Genomic DNA, 12,688 nt, shown 5'->3' with positions numbered 1-12,688 from the left:
ATATATTTGTGCATCTTTTCATCTTCAACAACTACAACAATGAATGGAATAATCATTTTTTTGTTCAAAATGAAGAAATAAAATAAAGAGAACAAAATAATATTAGTTGAAATCAAAATAGTACAACAATAAATCTTCAAAATGTTTGAAAATCAATCAAACTTTTATACTACTACAACTCTCTATGCATGAATCTCCAAGATAATTAAGTTTCTTTCTTCATTTTGTTGTACTTGTACCAAATATGTGATGAATCTTTAAAGAATATACAAATTATTTTCATCAAAGTGAAGATCATATCGTGACATCATCTTTCTATGTCTTCTTTTTTTATTCTTTAACTACATAATTGATGAAGAAAACGATGAACAAAATAAAATTAAAAGATTATACTACTAAAAAGAAAGAATGAAAAAATGGAAATGAACATGCAACATCTCCATAGATGATTGGTATTATAGATAAAATAAGTCATAAAAATGGTTAAAAGAAAATCAAAAAGACATGCTATTTAAGTAGAGAATGTCAATAGATGGGGTTTTTTTGTAACTCATTTCATATGATTACAATATTAAATATGATTGAATTTTATAATTAATAAAAAAATATTTTATGAAAAGAATTAAAAAAAACAAAAAAAAAAAAACAAATGGAGGCCATATAGAGGTGTCACATCAGCGGTTTTGGATTCAGATTTATATATATATATATATATATATATATATTGATTAGAATAATTTGGTCTAGAAAGGAGTTTTACAATTTTTTTCAAATTACACCTAGTCAATAAACACACACCATAGTTAACTGCTTTAAATAAAACGGTAAAAAATTACATGCACAAGATATTTACGCCTAGCCTATATGTACATGTCATAGTTAATCATATATTATTAAAAGTGAAAATCTCCGAAGTGCAAAGTTTAATTACTAATATCATATAGTAAAATTATATCAAGTAAATCGAGATATTTTGGTCCAATTTTGGTTATAAATTTCTTAGAACAAATTTGGTCTCGGAAAGATTTTTATATATTTTCTTAAGATACACTTAGTCAATAAATACACGTCATTGTTAACTGTTTAAATAAAGGGATAAAAATTTATCTGCACGATATATTTACGTCTAGTCAATATATACATACCATATTTAATTATATATTATTAAAAATAGAAAACTTCAAAATGTAAATTTGAATTATTAATACCATATATTGAAACTATGTGAAGTATATCTACCCCACTCCCTCTTGCACTTTCAGTATAAGCTTGAACAAAAGACATGGAAAGGGAAATGCAATATCGAGGTCTATTTTAAGATATAGAAGTGATAATTGAGATATGAAACTCTTAAAAAGATAGACAATTAGTTATGTAAATAGAACAATGGATACAAAGGTTTAAAAGTCACGAAAAATTGATTGTTTAAATGTGTTTTACAGTTAACTCTTTAAGAAAATAAATATAATACTGAAATGAATTAGTTCTAGTTAAAATGTCAAAATGAAAGTGTGGACAAGTTTAGGAGACCAATTTATGTATTTTTGCATAAAGGTTCATTTTTGACACCACTATTTTAGTGTGTAAATTTCATATTTAAACTATCACTTATTAATTTAATAAACATAACATTTTTTATAGTTATTATCCCCAAATTTAAATTTTATTTTAACAACTTGTTGGTTTTCTTATTCATTGTATTCATCAGCATAAATCACATAGAAAAACAACATTAAATCCTTCGTTACTATCAAAATATATCACCACTAAAGTAATATAATAAACCACACATCTACCTCGACAATATCCATAATTTAATTTGCTTAATGAACTCTCTCTCTTCCAATTCCTCTATAAATACACAAAACATTATTAATCTTATATTTCCAAAGCATATATTAATTATTATTGTAACTATAGAAAGAGAGGGGAAAAAGTGAGTGGTGTTGGTGTCGAGTCGATGACACGAGCATATGGTGGAGCACGATGTGTTAGGATCGAAAATAATAAAGTGTCATGCAGAAGTATGGAGTCGATGGCACGATCAAATGATTGTGGGGGAATTGGATTTCAAATGCCATTGCATTACCCAAAATATACAAAGGTTGATTATGAGAGTATGGAAGAATGGAAGGTGGATTGTTTGCTTACACAATATGGACTTCCAATTCATGGTGATGTAAACCATAAGAGGAAGTTTGCCATGGGAGCTTTTCTTTGGACCTATTAATTTCTTAGTATTATCGTACTCGTTGTACTTTTGATTTTATGAGTTCAAAATTTTATTTCGTGATATTTTACTATGTTTTCACTCATATTAACATTTTAGCAAGTATCTACATGGGGTTGGGGATGATTTATAACAATTCTCCTTTAGAGAAAATTATTGCCCAACACCTTTGGACCATGTAGTTTAAAAAATATGTATGCACATAGGGTATACTTTATAATATATATATATGTATGCCTTACACAAATAAATTGGAATCATACTCATCACTATTAACTCAAGGCTATTCAGCAAACAACTTGAAGTATATTCTTTTGATTGAATTTTTTTTTTTTATATAAAAAAAGTACACACGATCATCCCTTTCCTTGAAAGGAAGTGTTGGTGTAGCTACTATAGTTGTTAGTTGTTGTCATGTGATCAGGAGGGTCACATGTTTGAACTGTGGAAATAATGTATTGCAGAAATGCAGGATAAGATTGTGTACAATTGATTCTTATGGTCCTACTCTTACTTTACACTCATGTTTATGAGTTATCCCTTTCCATATGAAACAGCTAATTGGCTATCTAAACAGCCTATTTGCAATCTTGGACCAGACATCTTATTCTTATCTTGCATTCTATTCCTGTAAACGTTAAATATCAATGCTATCGCAGCAATTCTTGTCACACGATACCAATTCCATGGATTAAATAAACTTTTTATGCAAATGATCAACAAACTTGAACTATTCTTTTTGTCTTTCTCATCTTCACTCTGTTTCTGTTCTGTTTTTTCAAAATTTTCAGAAAATGATAATGCATCTGTAATGCCTTTGCCAAAATACTCTTTTAGTTCTTCAATCACTTGTAGTTTCTTTCCCCATGTTGGATACTTATTTAATTTGTCTATCAGTATCATTCTACTTGCTTCCAACCGGACAAGCGCCCCGTTGTGATGTCTCTGCTGCCGAGACTCTAATGCCTGCATTGTACAAGTACAGAATTTTACGTAAGCAGTGTCGATCTATGTAATTTTACAACTAGACTCAAACCCATGATGACTTGTATATTGAGTCGTGTATGACTGTCTCATCTAAAATCGTTACTCATAATTAGAAAAAAAAAAGAAGAAAAAGAACTAATAATCAGAACCTGGTAGAGCTGGAGGATGTTCTGAAGATCCTTTAATGAGTCTTGAATTGAAATCAATTTCTCCTTATCTTCCATTGTGAGGTCTACAATTCCGCAATAACGACCATGTTCAGCACAATGTGTACAGAAATTAATTTCTTCACGACGGATTCTATCACTAATTTCATGATATAAAACCTCTGTTCTCTCACTAAGATTATGCAAATCTGTATAAGTAGTATTATGCATCTTCATATATCATATGGTAAAAAAAATGCAGCATCAATCAATTCATTTTATACTTGAAAAGGCTACCTTGCCTTTGCTTTTTAAAATTCCGCTTATTTTCATGTTTTGTTTTTTGTTTGGGAAATTTTTAAGATCACTTGGAATGTAAGGTAGAGCTCTGTTCCTACTTTAGTGGTCTGGATTTGGTATACTTTAGCCTAATCATTTTTATGTTCTGTTCGTCTCAATTTGGTTGTCTTATCTTTTTTAATTTTAAATTTATATTAAAATTACAAAACTAAAGTACATTTTGATGTATTTGATATATCTTTAGTTTAAGATAATGAGATTCAAAAATATTTTAAATTTTATTTAACTTTATGTCAAGTTAAAATAGAACAAACAAATTGAAACCTAGAAAGTCGCATAGTTGTCTTCTTCTTTTTTTGCAAGTGGTAATCTTTTCATAGCAAGTTTTGTCTGCTGCTGAAACCTTTAGCTGTTAACTGTCCCACACGTTCTCGTATTCGTACTCAATATGGGGTAGAGTTGTGCTTTGGTACGAATTCGACTCAACTCAATAATTTTAATCCAAAATTTATTTTTGTATAATATTTATTAAACACGCATATAAAAATTATTAACTAAAAACTCAATAGTTTTAAATGACTAGAATTCTGAATTGTGGGTCTATCTTTGTCATTTACATATACAGTATTATGGTTCAAACTGATTTTTATCTTAGAAACTTATTTAATATGTACAAATAATGAATTCAAATAATAGAAAAACAACTAAATAAGTCGAAATCATTTATATATCTTTATCATCGAAAGGTTTGGTAACGTATTAATTAACTTAAGTTACGTTGCTATACTAGGCTGGCTTGCTGTTTTTTCTTTATCGTGGTTTCATATTATATACTTGCTATATTACATAAAGAAAATAAATAGTAGTTGCAGAATTAGCAACAAGAAAAAAAAGAAAATGTAAATCATTGCCAAATGTGACTCACGTTGGTAAAAAAAGAAAAAGTGGATTCTTCGACAACTTATCAGATAAAAGAATATGATTTTCATCTCTTTTCACTCACTTTTTAACTCTCAGGATCCAAGCAAAGGATCAACAACACTAATTCTCCTACACATTCAATCATGTAAGCAATGGTCCTTTCGGAGAGATCCGAAATAATTGGAACGATACAAAGAAGAGAGAAAAGTCTGGCAATGAATAAACCTCCATTGCTAGATGGTTAGTTGCAGAAGAATCGGACCGAAGTAATAAGGTTTGAGTTCCAAGGAAGACAAGCTAGGTGATTTCTGCTGAAACTTTGGTTGTAGATGCACACAAACTAACTCGGACATATTACCGAATAGACTCCAAAACATGGAGGGAAGCAAGTATATCCAGGCTGAACTATAGTTATCCGTATAAATAAACACGGTAGAATTTACAAAAGGCTTTTGAAGTACGGAAATAATTACACAAATAGATAGTCAAACCAACAGAAACAGTCAAAAAGCAGATACATACGCTTCCCACACATGTTCAAAGTTCAAATATTAGCATTCATACATAAACAAATTCAAAGCATTATCGTTCTTCCTGTAGAGAAGCAACGCCTAATGCTATTCTACACATTGTTAATGGAGAATAGAGAAGATAAAACATTTGAAATTTGTTTTTGTTTATATCAATTCAAGCCATCATAGGGTTAAATTTTTTAACCCATGGCATACTTCTGGGTCCAACTCCTGGCGGTTCCTTCGTATTTGGACTTGTCAGTCTTGTACATGTGAGCAATCTCAGGAACCAAGGGGTCATCAGGGTTTGGGTCCGTCAAAAGTGAGCAAATTGAAAGCAAAACCTGAAATGTAATCCAGAATCCTTTCCCACCTTAAGAAACATAAATAACACAACATGCTTCGCGAAACACAAACCAGTTTTAACTGGTCTTGGAAAGCCATTTAACAGAACTCATAATTTCAGAAAAAAACAAATGATGCTACTAGCAGAGAATCGGGGACAATATCTTATCCTATGCAACCAAAATCAAAGTGCTTTATGAAGGACACATTAGACGGTTAAAATATTTTCATCATTGCTCCCTAAAGCTATTAAGGAATAATATTAGGTCACCTATTATCTATGATGCCCAATTAAATGATCTTTCCCTTTTAAAGAGTCGATAAAATTTCATTAGCTATCCTACAGATTATACACAATTAGCTAATGAATCAAAATCTATTTGAAAAGGCACTTATATCATGAAGGTCCCAAGCCTCGGAATAGGTATGTTTTCATAGCTTGTATTATTGCTCAGCAGATAAAGGTAAGAAAGGACCTTGGAAATAGTTAAGGCAGGGCTCCACTGCTCCTTCAGTATGTCCAAGCATATACTCCCATTGCTATTGATATTTGGATGGAAAACTTTTGTCCTAAAAGCAACCTGCAAGGATTTAACGAATAAATGTTACACAATAAAGTCTAGAGGGAAACTGCAGTTTATAAGCTGATGCACATGAATTCACATGTTCAGGTTCACCAACTAAAGGTTTACAAGAGAAACAATTAGTTTGACATGAAAATTTTCTAAATAGCGCTATCAACCATGCCTCAATATAGACTAGTGTGGTAGCCATCTAAATCCTCAATAATCACTTGCTCCAAATAGATCTATGTATTTCCTTTTCCTTTATCTTTCTTGTGTGTGAGTATCAGTATGTGTGTATTTTTTATTTATTTTTTCTTGATGCAACCTTAGCCGAAAGATGGTGATCTTTTATATTAATCAACTGTCAATCAGTAATTTGGGAAAAAATCATCATTGACCAGTATGTGTGTATAAAACATAAATGAGTCATGCAGACCACTTAGCCTAGTTGATATTGATCATGGATCAGCAAATCCGTACATTTGAAGTCTCGTAGAGGATTTTTTTTCTGCAAGAAATCTGTGATTTGAACCAGACTGACCAACTTGATTCTAAAGAAGCTGAACTCTCAACCCTCCCCAAAGAGAATCCCTTTCATTCTTTCTATAAATGATGTAAAAGTATGCATAGTCCAAGGCACTATTAAAAACAAAATTGGAAGATGAAATCTCAATTCCTCCTTAATCACCTTAATCTAGACCAAAAGTTACAAAGACAAGCATTGTGTCCCATGCTGATATAAGTAGCATAACACATACCATTCTATAAACATACTCATGCTTTTATATGTGCGTTAGACTAAAATCTTGAAAATGTGTTTCTCATGCAAGGTGACAGTCTAACAAACAAGCATAGAAAATAAAGCCAGAGAAGGCTCCACTAATGACACACGATCAGTTAACAGCAAAAATCAACTTCTCTTCTTGGTCGCAATGACTCAAAATTATGCACCACAACTACAAGCTCATTACTAGGAGATCTATATGAACATCACTAAAAACACTCTAGCAAAAAACAGTCAAAAAAGCAAGAAAACTAGGTTCCAAACTTCCAATATGCAAAATCAAATAAGAAGGCATCTGCAAATAGAATAGTCGCCAGCAGAGACATCATTAACTCAAAGTAATTTGCAATTGTAAGATACCTTAGGAGGCTTGAATGGATAATCCGGAGGAAAATGGATCGTGACCAAAAAAACACCCCCAGCATAAGGGCTATCAGAGGGCCCCATTATTGTAGCCTGCCAGTGAAACATGTCCTCTCCAACAGGGCCTGTCACAAAGTTGTTAGGAAGTCAATGTCAAAGAATGACAGATAACATAGCATGTACATCTTTTACAGATGCAGGAACATGTGCGCGACATCTAGATGAAGAATAGTGAAAATGCCCTCTCACAATAATTCAAATTAGAATTGTCAAATCCAGATGTATATCATGTAAAAAGATAGTCAAGCATGAATCATATTATACACAGAAGCTAATTAAAAGAAATGCACATGAACTATCATGTTTATAGATAATCCTCCAGTTGTAAAAATAAGCTTGAGATCCTCTTTTTAAAAGGTAAGATGGCTACAACTTCTTTTTTTGATGACCAGCTAAACTGTTAAGGGCCAATTGCTGCAACCTTCAAAACTCAGGGATAATGCAATGGCCCCTCTATCTTTAAAAAGGTAACATAGCTACAATACTACTCCCCTGTCCCATATTAGTTGAACACTTTCCTTTTTACACGCATATTAAAAAATCATAAATAAGAAGATAATTTTAGTAATTCACCCCTTAAAACTTAAAGGGTTAAGGCTCCAAGGTTTCAATCGTCTACTTTGTGCATCACAGAAGACTTAAGTGGCCATTCAAATTTCAATGCAAATGCCATTTGTGCTATGCAGAATAGAGGGAAATGAATGAAGTGATAATTGTCAAAGAACAACATTTTAGACAAAGAGCTAACATGAACAAAACATAGCAAACCCATGTGTTACCAGAGTTACTCTGTGTGTGAATTAATCCAGCTGCTCAAGGCGACACGAACATTACTCACAGATAACAAATCAAGCCACACATTTGACCACTCATCAAATCTAGCTATATACATATATCTTTGACTACAGAACGAACCATTACAATAATCAAGCAAATCATAACCCTAAAATCAGCTCAACTAAGATTAAAAATTGACATTTGAGTTTCTAAACCATGGATCAATCACCAAACAAGGTAAAAATCAAAGCTTTACACAAAAGCATTAAAAAAAAAAAAGTCAAAAACACATCAGAACAAGAGGAAAGAAAGGATAGACACCAGCGCTGCATGAAGTAGGAGGATCCTTCTGGAGATCCTTCAGCTCCTTCAATATTCGTTTCGAAGCCATCAAAATCCAAACAAATCTGAATCTAATCACACCAAAAAACAAAAACTAGATCAAAATTCAACACAAAACAACAAGAAATTCTGGAAAATATACATAGATAAAAGGCATGAATTTACCTGATCAGAAAATCGGAAAAGCTGCTGACTCTTTACGCGAAACTAGTAGATGAAATTGGGTTGAGGAATATATCACTTTTTTTTTTCTTTTTATTTGCAGCTGTTTTTTTTTTTTTTGTTTATATTCAATGGTTCTGGCTGCCCCTAGTTTGAGCCCCACCGGAAGTACTGTGTGATTGGGATTTTGGGGAACTTATCATGGCCCTACACTTGATTATTATCTATAATTTTACATATTTTTAAGGGTTCGCGAACGAAGTTATTTTGAAATTAATTTATTTTATGTTAGTTAGAAAGAGTAAGGTGGATATTCAAAATTAGTTGGATAAAATTTTTATTCGATTTAGTTGAAGGTATAAATGTATCACATGTTAGATTTATATTTTTAATTAAACGGAGTATAATTCTAATTCTAAATATAGTTTTGATATATCTCCTCTTATCTTACTAGGGTTGGATTTTTATTTATTTTTTTAGATTGCAAAACCTAACCTCGGGAGATTGGACTTTTTGAGGAAACAAAATATTTTTTTAAGAAAAGGACCTCGAAAGGTCGATTTGCATATCCTCAATCATTTTTTATGTTGAATCATCAACCATTAAAGGTCAGGTTTTGAAAATAATTGATCCTGACTAGACTAAAGGCTCAAACCCTCTGTCTCTACCTAAGACCCGATCTAATCCAACCATGATGCAGGACTCGAGACCTAAACCTGATCTTGATTCAAAACTTGATTTTTGACCTCGACACAATTGTAATCGTGATCTGAGATTGAGACTCACACTAAAAAAATTTTATCCTAACCCAAGCTCCATATTTGACTCAAAATCTATTATTTGAGCATTAAGATACAACCCCTGACCTTTACTTGGTATTTGAGCATAAATATGATCCTAACTCGAGAATCGGAAACTATGCCTATCTTGAGACTCGATATATAATCCTGACCTTGAATCAAGACTCAATATCAACCCAGCACTAAATCGAGACAAGACATTCAAAACTCAAAATCGGATCTCCCGATTCGAGCTCAACGCATAAAAAATCAAAGTAAAATTCACTAAATCCAAATTGATGTAAATCTAAGTATGGATTAGAATTGGACTGACGCTGGGCTAAATAGTGTTAGACATTGTTTTGTAGAGTATATTAGAAGAAATAATTCATGTATTATATTAGTGTATTAGTAGTACCTTGTTTGATATATTTTTCGGTCAATGTAAGTATGAGTTATATACACTCTATTGTGTACTAAAGTGTGTATTACTAATATATGAAAATTCATGGTACTAGTAATGCATGGAGTTTAGTCTTTCGAGGTGACATAGTGGTTTGGACTTGGGACTTCCATGTTGGAGGTCTTAAGTTTGGAAAAAAGGGGTTTGCCTTCTAGGCCGAGTCCGTCACATCGGGTTTGCCTAGTGCGGGTTACCTCTCTTATGTGGTTCACAAGCTATTGCATAAGAGCGGGAGTTTTACCTTGTGCGCACTCAAAGGGTAACGGCTGCGATTTTCCTCATCATGAAAAAAAAGTAATTGCAGGAAGTTCTAGTACATGTATATATTAGTATGATTAAAGTATTAATTGCATCTTGAAACATTTTTTACATCTTCTCCATTATATTTATGGAGGGTATCTATATTTTTTTTAAAAAATTATGCAATGCATATTACTTTTAATATACCGAATCAAAAGAAATAATCTTTGCATAATTAATGCAAACATTACTACTACAATCATTACTAATGCAAATATTATCACTACACACTCTATACAATATTATTCTTATACACTCTACTAAATGATTCATAATATTTTTTAGTTTTATTGATCGACATTAGTTGACGAGAAACCTTGAATCAAAGTTTGTTTTGAGGAAACAAATATCAAGATTGACCAAGAATTAAGGAACAAAGCATCTATAGTTTACCAAGAATAACCAAAGTACTTTTAGAACATCTGGTGTTAGGGTCTCACTCAGTAGCTTTGTCGTATTAGGATCAGTAGTTTAGTTGTATTAGAATTGTGTTACTAATTCAACGGTTATTATTTATTTAGATTAATTTAGTTCAGTTCATTTAGGAGTCTTATTATGTTTCCTGTAACTTTATTTAATACCTTATTGCCTTCATTAATAAAAATATTCTTTTCAACCTACATTCAGTCTTTATATGGTATCAGAGCTCTTCACACTCTAACGAGTACAATAAAAGAAATTTCTTCCTTGCGCGAAACAGAAACAATGACCAATCTTAAGTAACAATAATGGCAACAATCTCAGAGTTGTCAATGTTGATAACACGACGGGTATCAATATTATCTTTCAATTCAATCTTGCATCCTAATTACCTATCAAACTAAGTGGTGTTCACAACTTCATCACCTGGAAAGCCCACTTTTCCATGCTTATGTATGGTACAACCTCTTTGGCCATCTCGATGGAACCATTTGGTCCCCCAATCGCACGATTACTCTCGGCACAAATATATATCCTAAACCTGCCTTTTGTAAAACACCATATTGCCTCTACTGTTGTTGTCATTGACTCGGCTAAATCAGCTTGGGATGCTTTGTATACCACTTATGCGAAGAAATCTCAAACATGAGTCTTCAATTTGCTGATCAACTTGCCCGTGTCACTAAGGACTTTCGCTCCATTACTGAATATCTTCACACTATTCGGTCCTTTTCAAATGAGTTAGCCATTGCTTTCATCAAAATACTCAGTGGTCCGGGTTCTAAATTTCGTGAGATCTCTACTGCCATTCGTGCACGCGATACGACTATCTCCTATGAGGAAATGTTTGAAAAGCTACTGGACTTTGAATTCTTCCTTCGCCACGAGGATGCTAAGAAACTACCTAGTACCATCACTGTTGCAGTTGCAACTCCCACCAAATTCAACTCCAATAATCGCAACAATCACAGACAAAATCAACAAGTCTCAACAATGGCGCCAAAATTTGCGTCCAACCACTCCACCACAATGGCAGTTCAATTCCAATCCAAACGGTGTTACTCGATGCCAACTATGTAATAGAATTGGACACACTGTCAATGTTTGTCACTCAAAGTCTCATAATCTCTTCGAAGCGAAAGTCAACTATGCCACTAGGTTTACGATGGACACCAACCCCTGAATAGTTGACTCAGGAGCCACCTATCACATCACAACAGAGCTGCACAACCTACAGTCATATCACAATAACGAGGATGTCTCCATGAGTGATGGTAACAAAATTTATATCTCTCACACTGGTTCTACTAAACTAAATGCATCAAATAATATATTTAAGCTAACCCACACTCTGTGTGCACCTTCCATTAAATGCAAGCTTCTTTCGATTTCTAAATTTTATCAAGACAATCTTAAGTCTATTTAATTTTTTCTCTTAACTTTGTTGTGAAGGATCTACAAACGCGGAAGCCACTGGTACACGGTCGGACGAATAATGGACTGTATGAGTGGCCTGTCTCACATCCCCAAGCTCACATTATCTCCACATTCAGTCCTCTCACTACTTGACACCAATGTCTTGAATATCCTCACTCTGGAGTTCTTAGGTTTATTTTAATAAATTCTCGCTACCATTTCATGAGCAAGACAAAAACTTTCATTATAATTCTTTCTTATCTAATAAAGCTCATTGACATCCTTTTATCCAATTATCACTGTCCAGCTCAAACCACTTCAAATTATTTTTAGTTATTTATGGGGGTCATCGCCAATCTTATCTCTTGACAAGAAGTTGTATTATTGTATTTTTGTTGATCAATATACGAAGTACACTTGGCTCTACACACTAACAAAGAAAACTGAAGTTAAAGAGATCTTTCAAAAATTTCGTCCTATTATGGAAAAACATTTTGACACCAAAATTTTATCATTATATATTCATGGCGGAGGTGAATATAAAAGTATTGACTCCTATCTTTCACTTCACGACATTCAATACCTCTCCACCCCAACAAGTTGCTCACGTAAAATGATGACATCGTCATATCTTCGAAACTGCAAGAACACTCTTACATGAGGAGTCCCTTGCACCCCAATTCTGATCTTTTGCATGCCATCACACTATCTACCTCATTAATCGTCTTCCAGCCTCTCACCTAGATAATTAATCCTCATTTGAAAGATTACTTCGAAAATCACCTGATTATTATTTCTTACGAACTTTGGTTGTT

The 12,688-nt window shown here is 32.8% G+C and overlaps 2 protein-coding genes across 2 annotated transcripts; both read right to left on the bottom strand.

The window, feature by feature from the left end:
* Window positions 1–2,516: 2,516 nt before the first annotated feature.
* LOC107019835 lies at window positions 2,517–3,767 on the bottom strand. Its single transcript, XM_015220205.2, has 2 exons — window positions 3,367–3,767; window positions 2,517–3,196 (listed from the first exon to the last, which is right to left on the bottom strand). Exons 1-2 carry the CDS (start codon window positions 3,598–3,600, stop codon window positions 2,765–2,767), a joined length of 666 nt encoding a protein of 221 aa, XP_015075691.1. The 5' UTR covers window positions 3,601–3,767; the 3' UTR covers window positions 2,517–2,764.
* A 1,275-nt stretch (window positions 3,768–5,042) lies between these two features.
* On the bottom strand, window positions 5,043–8,630 carry LOC107020648 (ubiquitin-conjugating enzyme E2 10-like). The gene is made up of 5 exons (XM_015221099.2): window positions 8,499–8,630; window positions 8,313–8,404; window positions 7,152–7,279; window positions 5,918–6,022; window positions 5,043–5,440 (listed from the first exon to the last, which is right to left on the bottom strand). The coding sequence occupies exons 2-5, from the start codon at window positions 8,380–8,382 to the stop codon at window positions 5,297–5,299; spliced, it is 447 nt and encodes a 148-aa protein (XP_015076585.1). The 5' UTR covers window positions 8,383–8,404; window positions 8,499–8,630; the 3' UTR covers window positions 5,043–5,296.
* Window positions 8,631–12,688: the final 4,058 nt, after the last annotated feature.

The sequence above is a fragment of the Solanum pennellii genome, chromosome 5, assembly GCF_001406875.1.
Source record: "Solanum pennellii chromosome 5, SPENNV200".
Classification (NCBI taxonomy): Eukaryota; Viridiplantae; Streptophyta; class Magnoliopsida; order Solanales; family Solanaceae; genus Solanum; species Solanum pennellii.
This window is presented reverse-complemented; position numbering and strand designations above follow the sequence as displayed.